Source organism: Eptatretus burgeri, chromosome 12, assembly GCF_056783735.1.
Source record: "Eptatretus burgeri isolate ZD-2024b chromosome 12, Ebu_testis_v1, whole genome shotgun sequence".
Classification (NCBI taxonomy): domain Eukaryota; kingdom Metazoa; phylum Chordata; class Myxini; order Myxiniformes; family Myxinidae; genus Eptatretus; species Eptatretus burgeri.
In genome coordinates, this window is record NC_140972.1 from 22,750,443 (window position 1) to 22,765,392 (window position 14,950).

General features: G+C 44.7%; 1 protein-coding gene across 8 annotated transcripts in view; it reads right to left on the minus strand.

Annotated features, from left to right (window-relative positions):
- Positions 1-14,950, minus strand: part of FANCI (FA complementation group I) — a 202,576-nt gene that overhangs the window by 46,004 nt on the left and 141,622 nt on the right. For all 8 annotated transcript variants that reach the window (XM_085849819.1, XM_085849817.1, XM_085849818.1 and 5 more), the window contains one exon: positions 7,789-7,868. In XM_085849819.1, coding sequence (XP_085705945.1) covers positions 7,789-7,868 — 80 coding nt within the window. The remainder of the gene's footprint in view (positions 1-7,788; positions 7,869-14,950) is intronic.

Sequence of the window (14,950 nt, forward strand, 5' to 3'; positions counted from 1 at the left end):
TGAGGGCGGTTGGTTTTCGACTCGCGTGTTAAGAGCAGCCGCACTCTTCAATAATATATTGTGCTGATCATGTGATATTTTTGGTCCATCATTTCTTTGGCTTTGAAGCCAGGACTCCGTTCTTCTTCCGAAAGCTGGCTACTGGGAGCATCGATATTACAGCTTTCTGCCGGAAGATTGGCACGTGGACTGGATGTTCTACGCCTCTTACAATTCCACCATGTTACCGAGAGAAAGACTTGCTGAGAGCTATAGAATCAGGTGTTGTGAAGTGATCGAGGTGTGGAATAGAGCGAGATTGCCCTCGCAACGTCCGGATGCATGCATACGTAAGCTGAAAAAGCTCCACGAGAGATATCTAAAACTAAAGAAAAATCGCAAAAGGGACAACAACACTGGTGAAATGAACAATGATATATTTCTCTCAGACCTGGAGGAGTTATTCAACGTAGCGACAGCCAATGCATTGTCGGAAATAGTGATCAGTGCCGACCGTGACTTCCTGGAGCATCAGCGAGAGAGTGTGTTCTCTAGTAGCATGGCTGGAGCTGATTTAGTCACCCACTCAAGAGAGGAAAATAAACGAAAAAGAGACGAAAATGAAGACTTAGCTCGGCAAGGTTACGCTGAAAGGGAAAGCCGCAAGCTGAAGGTAACTGAAAGCGAACCGCTACCGTCTATGTCAGGTGAATCTGAATCTGAAAGTCTGGAGGATGAATATATAGCTACCTCAACGTCATCAGAGACCCCTGGCTGCAGTAAAGCAGAAGCTCATTTGGCTACTTCATCCAATCCCAAACCAAAGAACATTTTCCGATCTCCGGACGTTATAGCAGCGCTGGATCGCGTGAACTTGCCAGATTGCGGGGCTGTGTTCGTGGCCAGAGCTGTCGCAAAGGCCCTCGGTCAAGATATCGGCGACATCACCCTATCACGGAGCTCTGTACGACGTTCTCGTATGGAGGGACGGAGAGAAGCAGCTGCCGCCGAGGAAGAAGACTTCTCCCTGAAAGGACCTCTTCTTTTCCACTGGGAAGGTAAACTCTTACCAGATATTGACGGCTCAAAGAAAAATGTCGACCGTATTGCGGTGCTGGTTACTGGTAATGGAGAAGAGAAGCTATTGGGTGTCCCAAAAGCAACCAGTGGAACAGGCAAACAGCAAGCGACTGCTTGCATTGAAAGCATTGAAAAATGGGGAGTCAAAGATCAGGTTCATGGTCTTTGATACTACGAGCAGCAATACCGGCCTACATCGAGGCCTTTGCATCAGACTAGAGAACTACATGGAAAGAGAAATCGTGTGGGTTGCATGTCGACACCACATGCATGAAATAGTTCTGTCGCACGCCTATGCCTGCACATTCGGTGGAACTTCTGGCCCCGACGATCTTCTGTTCAAACGCTTCCAGAAGAAATGGGCAGACTTGGATCATAACCAGTACGACGTGTGTACGGTTTTTGATGATCCAGTACTCGCTGAGCTGCGAGTGGAGATGTTGGATTATTTACCGATAGCAATCACCCAACAACAACCGAGGGATGATTACCTGGAATTGCTGAAGATATCTCTCCTAATCGTAGGTGGCGATGCGGATGCCGGATTCTTCAGATTCCGGGCTCCAGGAGCGATGCATCACGCTAATGGATGGCTAAAGGAATATACGCTAGAAAAATTTACTTGTTCCGCCATCAATTCGAACTGACAAAAAAGGAAAGCAATAATATTCTGGACTTTGCCTTGTTTGTGAGCCTGGCGTACGTAAAATATTGGAACGAGGAACCCAATGGGGTCCGGGCTCCTTATAATGACATCCAGTTCATGAATGTGCTCAAACGTTACCCGAATTGGAAATTATCGGACAAGACAGTTAAAGCGTTCTCGAACCACCTGTGGTACCTGTCGGAACACTTGGTGGGGTTTGCCTTCTTCGACGATCGCGTGACCGAGGTGACGAAGTCGAAGATGGTCACCAATTTGTCCAGACCAAAAGCTGTCGAGTACCATCGACCAATTCCTCCATCAGACATGATTGCGAGGCCTGAACAAATCCCAGGATTGGTTACAGAACGAACGATGACCTTGACCTTCTTCGCCCTGCTGGGTGAAAAAAAGCCGTGAAAAGGCCTCCGAATTCCTGAAGGTAGCGCCGAACGAGTGGGAGAGCCATCCCTGCGACACAGAGCTCCAGCAGGCATGTCGGAGGCTGAAAGTCATAAACGACACTGCCGAGCGCGGTATCCGACTCGTCTAGCAGTACAACGAGACACTCACGAAAGACGAGGAACAGAAACAATACCGACTCAGACTTGTTTCGAACCATCGCAAAGCCCTTCCTGAGCAATCAAAGGCCCTTTTGAGGAACTCTGCCGAGGACAGGATAACGGACAGAGAAATGTGACATGTGTTATGACAGTGTTGTAGTGCAGAGTGCAGTGTGCTGCATATTTTTATGTAACTTGTGGAATAATAAAGTGTTTGAAACAAAAAAATCCAATATTCTCAAATGTTTTTTGATGTTTTGGTCAAACGTTGACTTTCTGAGCGACCCCTAGTTATACACCAATCGCCATGAAATTTGTAGAATAAATCCATAGTGGTAGTGGACAAAATCAAGCCTTGTGGACATGGGAAATTCGGAAAAAAATATTTGTGGACCACCCTAATATATGTATTGTTGTGGTTACCAAATTCGCAAACCACCATTCAGGTCCCTTAGGTGAGGTATCTCGGGAGGTATATGTGTAGTTAGGCCCAAACCCGTTGTCTAGTGGGAATACATGTCGTTTATGCATGCTGCGACTCTTCAGGATAGCCGTTTTTCTTTTGCTATCTTTATTTTGGACCAACCGCCATGATTACCACCACAACCACAACATCAACCACCAACCACAACGCCGCTTCACCACAACCGCCACGACCTTCACGTCACACCTCGCAACCGTAGCATCGCCACCGTTCTTGCCCCGCTGTGGGTACCGGTGTTGGACTCGTGCAGGGCGCGCGTCGAACAGCGTGTACAAAATCACGGATTTTGTGCTTCAAAAACGGATCAAAAACGACACACGCCCACTTTTTGCCGTCCAATCGGTGAGCGAGGGACGATTTGGCCCCGCCTCCAGGACGATCGATATATGCAAATTTGTGGATCAAAAAGCCTTCACGCCCACTTTTTCTCGGGCCAATGGGGAGCGAGGTGAAAGGTCAAAGGGAGGGGGTCAAAGGCGAAGCTACGGGGGGATAAAAGGACGGTGTTCGTCAGTCAAAAGAGTCCAGGGTCGGAGAGTCAAGAAGAGGAGAGTCGGTCGGAGAGTCAAGAAGAGGAGAGTCGGTCGGAGAGTCAAGAAGAGGAGAGTCGGTCGGAGAGTCGGAGAGTCCAGAGTCGGAGAGTAGGAGAGTAGGGGAGTCGGAGAGTCGAGAGTCGGAGAGTCCAGAGGCGGAGAGTAGGAGAGTCGGAAGCAGAGGGTCAAGACTTCGCGGGCGGTGGAGCTGCTCGTCGTGTGCGTTGGAGTCGGAACGGAGGGGACGAGCTGTGGAAAGGCGGCGACACCAGACGAGGGGGTGCTCGCGTCGTGCAGGGAGCTGCACCCGAGGGAGGCCGACAGCGCGACCTGGCCGAGGTGGAGACGCACACCAGGGATAATAAAGATCCTCTATACCCCGAGCATCAGCAACCCCCTCCTGTTTCCCCCCGCGCTGAGATAGTGCGACCAAGGGGGCCCCTTTCCCACCCCCTGCCAGACACTGTCCGCGAGGCCCGCGGGGTTGGGGCGCCATCGCCGCTCCGCGTCTCATCACCAGACGGGTAGGCGCGACCCGGTCTCGGCCTCAGGCCCGCCTCATTCTTGAGGGTATTCTTTCCTTGGTTTTGGGTATGTGTTGTCGGCGCCGTCTGTGAAGTAGAATTGTATAAGTGTTGCCGTGTGCTCGGTAGTCGGTATTAGCTCTGCATTGTGTTTTCACTTTTACATTTGCTTTTTGTGTAAATTGCATTGTGTCTTTTCTGTGTGCATTTGGTGGAATTGTATATGTGTGCTTCCCGTGTGCCGCGAATAAATGTGCTTTTGTGTTGAACTGTTTCCCGCTTCGCTTCGTCATTTCTCCCATTGAATCCTCATCTTGCTTCACGTAAAGGGTTGGTAGTGGGCTGAATACGCCCGATAATTAATCGAACCGTCGAGGTCGACGATAACACCGCTGGGTTATTCTGATAGTACGGAACGGGTCGCTTAAGTGGCCCGTGTCCGAAGTCGACCTGCGGCGAGGTGCGATCGCCCGGTCTACCGTCCGCGTGGGTACTTAGGTAGGTCGAATTTGGCGAGCAACCCTATCCCACGCGGGGGCTGATTGGCTCGATCGCGGTGAGACCGAAAGGTCCACCCGTGACTGGTTCCCGGCGTTAGTCCGAGAGAGTCACGACTGGATTGTCCGTCCGGTGGGCGACGTGCCGCGATTCGAGTTACGTGGCCGTCCGCACGCCGGCGGGCGCGAATACCGCAACAGTATATATATATATATACACACAGTAGACTAGGCATAAGTCGGCAGCGTGTAACTCGTCACTTCGCCGAAGTCGGCAGCGTCAAAAAGTCCCGAATTTATCTCATGTTAAATCCCTTTGAATAAAGGGTCATCCCTCTGTAAGTTGTCATCTCTAAGTCGTCACTTCGTGTAAGTCGTCAGATGTTGTCCATTCCCACGTAATGGAAACTCAAGTAAATGACCACTCCTAACTCGTCACACGGAACTGCTGCCTCATGAGAAGCCCGATTTCATGGAATCGTGATGCTCGCTCATTGGTGTACACCGCCAGTGATAGGCTATTTATAACTGCGTACACATGTTGATCGCACTGCAGGCAGGACAATGGCGACTAAGCGTAAGCTTACAACTAAAACCTAGCAAGAAAAATACGACATTATCCAGTTTTGCGAGGCAAATCCACTGATGAAGAAAACAGACATAGCTGAGAAGTTGGACATCAAACGGCAGACATTGAACGATATCTTGAAGAATAAGGGCAAGATATTTGGACAAGTGGAGAAGATCATGAGGCCGGTGGGAAGTGTGAAATGTGTGTCCTTTGAAGATGTCGATGACGTGCTCATCATCTGGTTTCGGCAAATGTCAGCTCAGCCAAATATTCGGTTTCGGCCGATTCAGCCAAATATTCAGCCGATACTGTCTTTCGGTGGAGGATTGCCCAGCCAACATCATGGAATACAATGACCGGTTTGAATACTTTCTCATGCACCAGATGCCCAAGAGTTTGAGGCAGTCAAACATAACGGATTACTTCGCGAAGAAGTAAAGGATCGATCGAGCTTAGTGTTGAAGTCCGATCATGGTTTTATATTGGCTTGTTTTGTACATTACCGCACTCACTTACACATAGGCATTGAGTGGTAATCATCACCACGATGATTGTGTCATGTAATTTGTTACCATACCATCACCGATGGTATACGAGTTTTCTTTCAGAGTTGTTCATTATCTTTACTTTTGATAAACTGATTCATGAATTCCATCTTTGCTTGATCACTTTCCAACTCACCAACTCACCCCAACCTATGCCCCGAGGATTGCGTTTTCCTTTTGGTACAATTGCCGGCTCTCACACATATGTGTCCAGCCAACGCATGACTTCATCCTTCACCCCACAGTCATCATGAATGTTCGCATACGCGTAAGTCGTCACATTTCTAAGTCGTCACTTTTTTCTCAGTCCCGATGGTGACGACTTATGCCTCGTCGACTGTATGTATGTATATATATATATATACATACATATACATACATACATATACATATACATACATATACATACATACATATACATATACATACATATACATATATATATATATATACAAATATATATATATATATATACAAATATATATATATATATACAAATATATAAATATATACAAATATATAATGTTTTTGTTTCACTGAAAAATAACGTTGCATTTATATAGATGTTTCAGGGATATGTTCGCAAACATTATTCTTTCAAAACAGCTGTGTGTGATGGGTGGAAAAAAAATTTGGCTCTGTCATTTAGAAAACTCGTCAATATGGCAAACACCTCGGAAATTGGGTGACGGAGCAGGAACCACTCGCTCAGGGTGACGGAGCAGGAACCACTCGCTCAGGGTGACGGAGCAGGAACCACTCGCTCTGAATGATGTGCATGGCAAAATTCTCCACAGAGAGTGAGCGATTCGCTGAGAACGATGAGCGCGGTACCACCGTCGACAATGGGAGCTCGGCAAGTGGCTTTCACACTCATGCAAGCACTCCAATTGAATGGTCGAGAAGGAACAGTTGGCCAGACTGTGGCTGTATACCATAAAGAAGCCCTTTAACTTTAAAGCCCGTCTTCACCGGGCATGTCGCAGTTAATGAAATAAAATGAATTGATGAAAGAAAATGACTTCATTCACAAAAGAGTTGAAGCTTAATGCAGAACAACCCTGGAGACATTGCAAGGTTCAATCGCCCGTGAAATATACAACGCAGAAAATCCCCCATTTTGCCTGCTCGTCTGTGCATGTGTCACGAGGAGGGAACATAGCCTTGCTTGCTTAAAGTAAGTAGGTATATCGGCTTAGTTATAAGACTCGTTATTTCTTTAAATCATCAGATTTCACAACAGATTTTGACACTCATTTCGTCCAGATGATATCTGATCCTCAAAACCGAAAAAAATATTTTGATGATATACTTTAATTCGTCGGTGAGAGTAGATCGTGGAAAATCGTATCATATAATGCATGAAATTGCTCCAAGCTCCTAATTTGAAAAGTATAGTCCTTACAAAAGCGATGTACACAACGATTCGTAGCTATGATGAACAGGTATTCTATATGAGTGAGGAAAGTGGGGGGGGGGGGGGAACTTTCTCGTGAAGGAATCGTTGCGGCCTGTTCCGAGTCAAGGCATTGTTAAGCAGGCCAAAAAACATGGTAGCTTCAGACCCCAGCGAGAGTACCCAGGAAACACCTTAAGACCCCGAGAGCGAGGTGGCTGAGGATCGCCTGATGAAGGATACAATTAAATGAGGCTGTTAATTATGTTCAAAAGGGGTGTTTTAATTAACCCAAACCCCCAATTTTCACTCTTGCAGTTTTTCTCCTTGGACTTTTCTTTGTAGACTGTACATGCAGTTTCACGCTGCTCGGTTTTATGGTTTTGGAGTTATGGAGGAGACACACAAACGCACATACACACATTGCCTTTTATTAGTGTCGACATAAAACAGGAAAAATTAAATGAGTCGTGGAAGTAGCTTCTGGGGGATGTTTATAGTGAGAAGCTTTTGGCCAAATAAGCCTATTTCTTGCTCTTTGTGAACGAGAGAGAGAGCGAACGTTTTGCACACACACGCGCACACGCACACGCACACACCTGTGTACCACACAATAATATGCAACCAAAAAAGCAAGAGCAAGGAGTAAAAGCAACAAGGAGTAAAAATGAACTCTATAACTGACTTTGTCCTGTGGTGGGTGAACATCAACCAGATTCAAAACAAACCTGACCTTTTCATTTCAAACCTGACCTTCAACCTGACTCTATTCTCATGCATTAAAATATAAAACTAAAATTTACCAACTTTTCTCTTCTTACATTGCACTGTAAGCAAAGTGAACATGTTCAAACCTGCAAGGGCTGAATTACAATTGATTGGTAATATGTATTGCATTCTGAATAATACTGTACGTTGACTTCCTATTGCACATGACCTCGTTCAAAAGATTCACATTCCTGTCTGTTTGTACCTGGAACTGTCGGATGTGAAAGGCTGCTCTGTCTGTTACACACACATCAGCAGCATCATTCAAGTCTTCTCGACCGAGATCTGCACGAGGCACACAAGCTCGCCAATGACCACAATGATTTGAGCTGGTGAGTCTTTCTTATAGTATACTCCAAAAAAGCAAAATATCTGAAAAGTTTGAGTTCGTCCATCAATTTAAATCATTTCATGGACTTCAAAAAAGTTAATTGTGTTGTAGTCTTGGTTTCACTCAAAGCAAAAGTTCTGAGCTACTTATGCTGCCTAACGCGAAATGGTGGTGCAGCATTGTGTGGTATGCCTGGTGTTGGCTTAATGGTTAAGGTAGTGGGCTTGGGATCCTAGGGTCCTGAGTTCAAATCCTGCTCAGCTGTTGAATTAACACCAGGTGGGGTTGACTCTGCCTGTCATCCTTCCGAGGTCGACAAAAATGCGTGCCAGCTTGCTGGTATACTGTGTCGGAGTGGCGACCCATCCAGGATTGTTCCCAATAGCCAAGGAGACTGCTTCGGCAGCACCAACGCTCTGCACAGAGTATGGTCCTAATGGATGGATGGATTGTGTGGTGGAGGTTGGATTTGTCCAAATTTAAGAGGGCAAAATATCGCTATTTTAAATTGTGCTAATAATTTAGTGCAGAATATCCTGCTTGCAAAATAACCTTTGGCATCAACATCATTATCTCAATCAGTGAAGGGGAACAAAGGTTATGTATTCACCAATCTGTTTGTCCGTCTGTGAACATGATATTTCAAAAAGTTATGAACAGATTTGATTGAAACTTGATGGACAAGTTGGGTGTGTGCCAAGGGTGAATTGATTAGATTTTGGTAAAGATCCAGATCCAGATACTAGACTTTTTCAAGTGATTCTTCCCCATTGAGCGATAGGGCCAAAAATGATATACAGTACCTGTACCATAAAACCCCGACTTTCGTGGATTTACAATCCACAATCATTCACGGGATTGCAACTGTGTACTGTTCCTATTTTCATGGCCCATCTGCTCCAGATACTCACTGGTTTTGTGGGCATAAATCATTGCCACCCACCCATGAACCCACAACAATGACCACTCCGACCCACTAGTGCTGGGCCGATATCAGGGTCGGTAATTGGCACAGGCCAATTTCAGCATTTTTTGGTAAATGGCATTGGCTGATTCGAGTCAATGCGAGTGTCGATTACAAAACGTACTGCACACAATGCAAAAACATTGAGCAGCTTTCACCCTTTATTTAGGGTGAATTTCAATGTACAAACTTTTAAAACAATGTTGTATTCTAAACATTTCAAGATGTGCATAGACATTATTCTTTGTAAACAACTGGCAATAATCACGTGACGGGTAGAAAAAAACATGCAGTGTACGAGGTTCGGTAATTTGGAAAACATGTTAACATGGCAAACGGCTCAGAAATTGGGAGTTATCAAATTTATTTTGTTTTGAAACTCACAAAGAGAAACAACATAACTTTTCTAAAGCACACCCGATTCATATGAAATAACCATTTGCTTTATAAACAGCCGTTTGTACAAAGGCAAATGCAATCGCTCGTACACTGCTGAGATTAAAAGTTAAAACCTACTGGACATCCTTCCTGGCCATACCAAGGAAATGTGTTACCTGAGCATGGGTAACAAGGTAATGGTTGGCCTCCTGCTGAGCTTGCTAAGTCACTGGGTGAGTAGCCCTCACTCCTGCGCTGATACCATTATAAATAACACCGAGTCAACAGCTGATCCATTGACTTACTGCATGAACGACTGTTCGGAACAGAAACCCTTTGTAACTGGTGGACTCCTTGTACTACATTTTGCATAAAACTTGCATTTCACATGACCAGACAAGAATGAAATGCTTCATTTTATATGTCAATAGCTTATCTTCAACGTAGCTCATGTTGAGAGAGTTTGAAGAACTTCAACATCGCTCACTGAAATGTGATACAAAACAGATTGTTCAGCTTGGCGGAGGTATGCGCTCTTCCGAGTGTCATTCTAATGCATGCCTACTCTCCCATCATTTCAAAAGTGAATGTAGAGAGCTTTTCAAAGGCAGCGTGGCCTGTGCAAACGGGAGGCAGACAAACACCACAGATATATATATATATATATATATATATATATATATATATATATATATATATATATATATATATATATATATATATATATATATATATATATAGTTACGGCTGTGGAAATTCGCAGAGCACCATATATGTCCTTAGATCAGTTATGTCTAAGTCTGTGTTCAGGTAGATTTCCCCACCGATGTTTAACGGGCAATTATTCGTGTGCAGGGCTGTGATCTTTGAGTTAGCCGTTTTTCTTTGACTATCGTTATTTTGGACCAACCGCCATTACTACCACCACAAAGCGCCACCAAACACAACAACCACGATCACCACAACCACCTTCTCGTCAACCGCCAACATCCCCACAGACAACGAACAGCCGCCTTCACAACAACCACCTTAACCACCACCGCCCAACCACACCACCCTCACGACCACCACAAAACGCCAGCCACGCCACCATTACAACAACCACCGTACCCGCCTTCACCACCACAACTGCATTTCCACCTCGGCACACGGTTGCGAGAAGCCTGGTATTCATCGGGGGAAAGCAGACGACGGCCCCACCCAACGAATAACATCTGCGCTGCAGGAGAATAACCGAACACCAAGGATTATAAAGCGACACTAACTATAAAAAAAGAAGAAGAATGAGAAAGGCCCCGATTTGGTGAGGAAAACGCCCTTCTTCTGGAAGTTTCCCACGCGTGCTGGAAGAGGGGGGGGCAGAAGGGAGGGGCGAGGCGCCGTGTAGATAAAAGGGCGCGCTGAACGCAAGCCTAGAGTCGGCTGCTGGAGGTTGTCGAGGTGTGTGGAGGAGAGGAAAGAGTGTTGTGGCGGAGTTGTGGGCAGTGTGTGGAGCCGCGGTAGTGGACTGGAGCGCAGCGGAGCCAAGGCGCGCGGCCTGCCGTACCGTGCCTTCCCGTGGGTCGCTGGAGAGGGGACGTCGAGGGTCGCCCTAGAGAGTCACCACGAGGGACAAGTTGCCAGCCCGGTCTCTCGGAGCCTTTGCGGTCTTCACGGCTCCATGTTTATAAAGACCCCAGGGGGTCCAGTCTACCCCTTGTCTTTGATGGGGTTTTTCCTTTGTTTCTTTGCATGAACGTTGTGGCGCCATGTCTTTCAGTAGAACTGTTAAGTGTGTACATAATAGATTGACGGTAGTAGCTCTTTTGCGTGGTTTGTCCCTTGCATGTTACATGATTGCATGCGTGCTTTTGTTTTTGCCTTTGTCGATTGCAAACTGCATGCGTGTCTTGCCTTGCTTGATACATGACTGCATATGTGCCGCTTATTCAATAAATGTGCTTGTTTAAACGTTAACCCGTTCGTTGCGTCCTTTTCCCTCATTGAACTGCCATTCTGCATTCGGAATATAGTTAGTTTTTAAATAGCCGATAAAGTGATCGGGTCTAACGGGGCTGCGCGATAAATACCCCGCTCGGTTATCCCAAAACGAAGCGAGCTGCTGAAGCGGCTCGTTTCCAAGCGTTTCCCATTGAGGTACAGTCTCTCGGTAGTCTGCCCACGCGATTCATTAGGTATATCGACAATTCGGCGATTGACCCTGAAGCGCGGGTAGAATTTTGACTAGGCTGTGGTGTGCTTAAACCACACCCCGTGGCTGGTTTTCGGCGTTGATCCGGAAAGCCGCGACTGGATTGCACGTTCGGTGGGCGAAGCAGCCGCTATTGGTTAAACGCGGTCCTTTGCACGCCGGCGGACGGAAATCTACAACAATGTGTATATATATATATATATATATATATATATATATATATATATATATATATATATATATATATATATATATATATATATATATATATATATATATATATATATATATATATATATATATATATATATATATATATATATATATATATATATATATATATATGGTCAGATCTGCCATTGTATGGTAATTCAGTTTTGCCATATTTTTCTGCAGCATCTTGGCAAAAGTGTTTACCATGTTGACTGCCGACAAGGAGTATACTCGTAGTTCTCAGTGTACCAGATTCTGCCACTACGAGTATTCTTGTAGAAAAGATTGAGCTATTGTACTGTCAACAGAATATGCTGATGCGACAGATAATGCAACAAATATGTATTATATGTAATAATCACAATCAAATTTGTGTTGAACCATTATATGCGATATTTAAAATGACTAAATAAAAGCAAGCAAATACGATATCGGCACAAAGCTCAACTAAGACAAAAGAAGAGATGGTTACAATGTGAAAATAAATGATTACAACTAAAATAAGCTTGTTCTGCATGATCTTGTTCAAAATCAGCATTTGACTGCTGGCAAGGGTCAACAGTCAACATGTTAAAACCATCCAAATGAATCACGGATTACAAAAAATGATCTTGCCATTTTTTTAATGAATGCTAATGGTGGCCATATTGGATTTCAAAATGGCCACAGTTTGGGATCCTCATTGTTTATCATATTTCAAACTCTATGTAATGTCAGTCATGACATTTGTCGGTTCGTAGAGATTTACAATACTATTAATGTTCTGAGCGGATGTTGTGGGCGGAGCTCAGAGCGAAAGTTCTGGGTGCAGCTGGTGGCTTTAACCTGGTGTTGGCTTAGCGGTTAGGGTGGTGGCTTGGGATCCTCAGGTCCTGAGTTCAAGCCCCGTTGGCCATTGAATTAACACCGGGGGTTGACTCAGCCTGTCATCTTTCCGAGGTCGGCAAAATGAGTACCAGTGTACTGGTAGTCGGGGCACTGCATCAGCGGCATATCTCCGCCCCTAACTAATGATGCAACTAGCAGCCAAAAGGCTGCACACGAAGGGAAGAGGTATTGATGGATTTATTTAATCAGGTATTGGCGTGACACAGGCATGATGGGCCGAATGACCTCCTCCTGCGCATAATTTCCTTGCAAAGTTCAGAACAGATGCAGATGCATTCCAGGAAACCAAAAGCTTCAGCTCTCTGCGAGGCTTACAATATATATATATACACACACACACACACACACACACACACACACACACACACACACACACACACACACACACACACACACACACACACACACACACACACACACACACACACACACACACACACACACACACACACACTTCAAATACAACCACTTGATTGACACTGAAGTTATTCATTTGAATTTGGCTATATGTTACCACGTCCTCATGAGGTATTCAAGGAAGCAGACGATCATCCGTCGGAAACTTCGTTAGTTTATGGTATCGCCTCGACCGTGCGCTAATCGCAAACAAATTTTTATCTCCGGTTTGTATTACTAGTTGTCTTTATTGGTTTCTCGTCTACAGAATATATCAGTAAATGAAAAAAAAAAATTTTTCAATTTGTTTTGGCAAATAGACCCACAATGCAATATTTCCAAATATGGTGGCCTCCAATATAGTGATGTAGGTGGTGCCGTAGTCGACATGATTTCCAAACACAGAGGGGTTGAGAACTCGAATGATTTTGGTTTTGTCTTACGTGTGCAGAAGGGGGGGCGGGAGGGACATGAAGCTTTAAAGGGGTGGTGTGAAGGGGGGAAGTGGAAAGAGGGGAAATGAAGTGGAGGGATACAGATTCCAAATTGGACAAATGGAAATAAAGATCATGGGAGGTAACAATTTTTGTTGAAGGCCAGGAGAAAGGTGGTGGTATAGGTGCGAGAGGGTTGCTGGGCCATGCACTTAGCTGACAGACAGTTTTGGAACATAATCTTTGTGAAGAATAATAAGAATAGATAGTGGTGAAGAACACGTGGAGTACTCCTGATGGATTAGACAAACATGAATGAAGTGGTCATATCTGATAAGAATTGATAAAGAATTTAAGGAAAGCATTCCTTTCACAATAAAAACATTAATGGGCAGTTAAAATTTCCAAGATGCCTGGGAATTTGTTGCAAAGCAAAGTCTTTCCTTGGGTGTCATGAGATCCTTCCAGTGTGTGTCTTTCATCTCCAGTCCCATGGACTATGGCTCCCTCTGTGAGCTGGTGCTACTGCTCGTCTTTCACTCCATGAGTCTGTTAAATCTAACAGCCTAAACATACTTGGTATCTCAGAACAGGAGGCTGAAGCACAAGAACACAAGGAATTCTACCTCCTGGAACACAATAATCCGGCCTTGTTCAAAATCATTGCATGTTAATAAAGACTATTTTCAATTATAAATACACTTTGCAAGACATTCAGCATGTTTAAAATCAACAGCATTAAAGCAGAAGAGTTGATTCATACGCAGCAATCTTTGAAATAGAGACTGCTTTTCCTCCATCATGTGTTTTTAAGGGAAAAGTAACACACATTTTTGATGAAACAACATATTGGGTTACTTGTTTTGGTTATTTATATGGAGAATGCATGCAGAAAATCATCACTCGAAGACAAGATAACTAGATACAAGTGAAATCCTTCAATACAGCACGTGTGGTGAAGCAAATGAGTACACTGTTATTGAAAGAACCACTTATCACTTTGCCACCAATATCTGCCATAATTGTAAGTAAATTTCAACTACTAATGCATGACGAAACACTTGTTTATGGCTAATATTAAAGAGAATGATGGCATAAGAAGAACTTAGCTTCTGGCGTTCGGCGCGAAATGCCATGGTGGGTGGAAATGACGTCTTTCGTTCGTTCGTACATGAGAGGGGAGCGTTTCATGGTTTTTTCCCGTCAAGCAATAAATTCAATGGTTTTCACATATATAACACATTAGTTTCACAAATTTCCATTGAAATACTCGGGTATTTCCATCAACTGTCGCCATTTCCGTCTCGGTTACGCACTGCCATCTACCGGACGGCCGTCATTGGCTCACTTGAGGCACGTGGGGGGGGGGGGGGGGGGACACCGGGGACATTTCAAACTCGGTGCAATTGTATAAAGCACACGCGCTGTAATTACAACCCAAGACAGGCTGATTATGGATTACTGAGGGGCTGAAGAAGCATCGCAATGCTGGTCAACACAAGCAAACATTTATTAAGATCAGAAAAAGGCCAACTATTCATAACTACATAGCATTTATAAAATCAAAACATG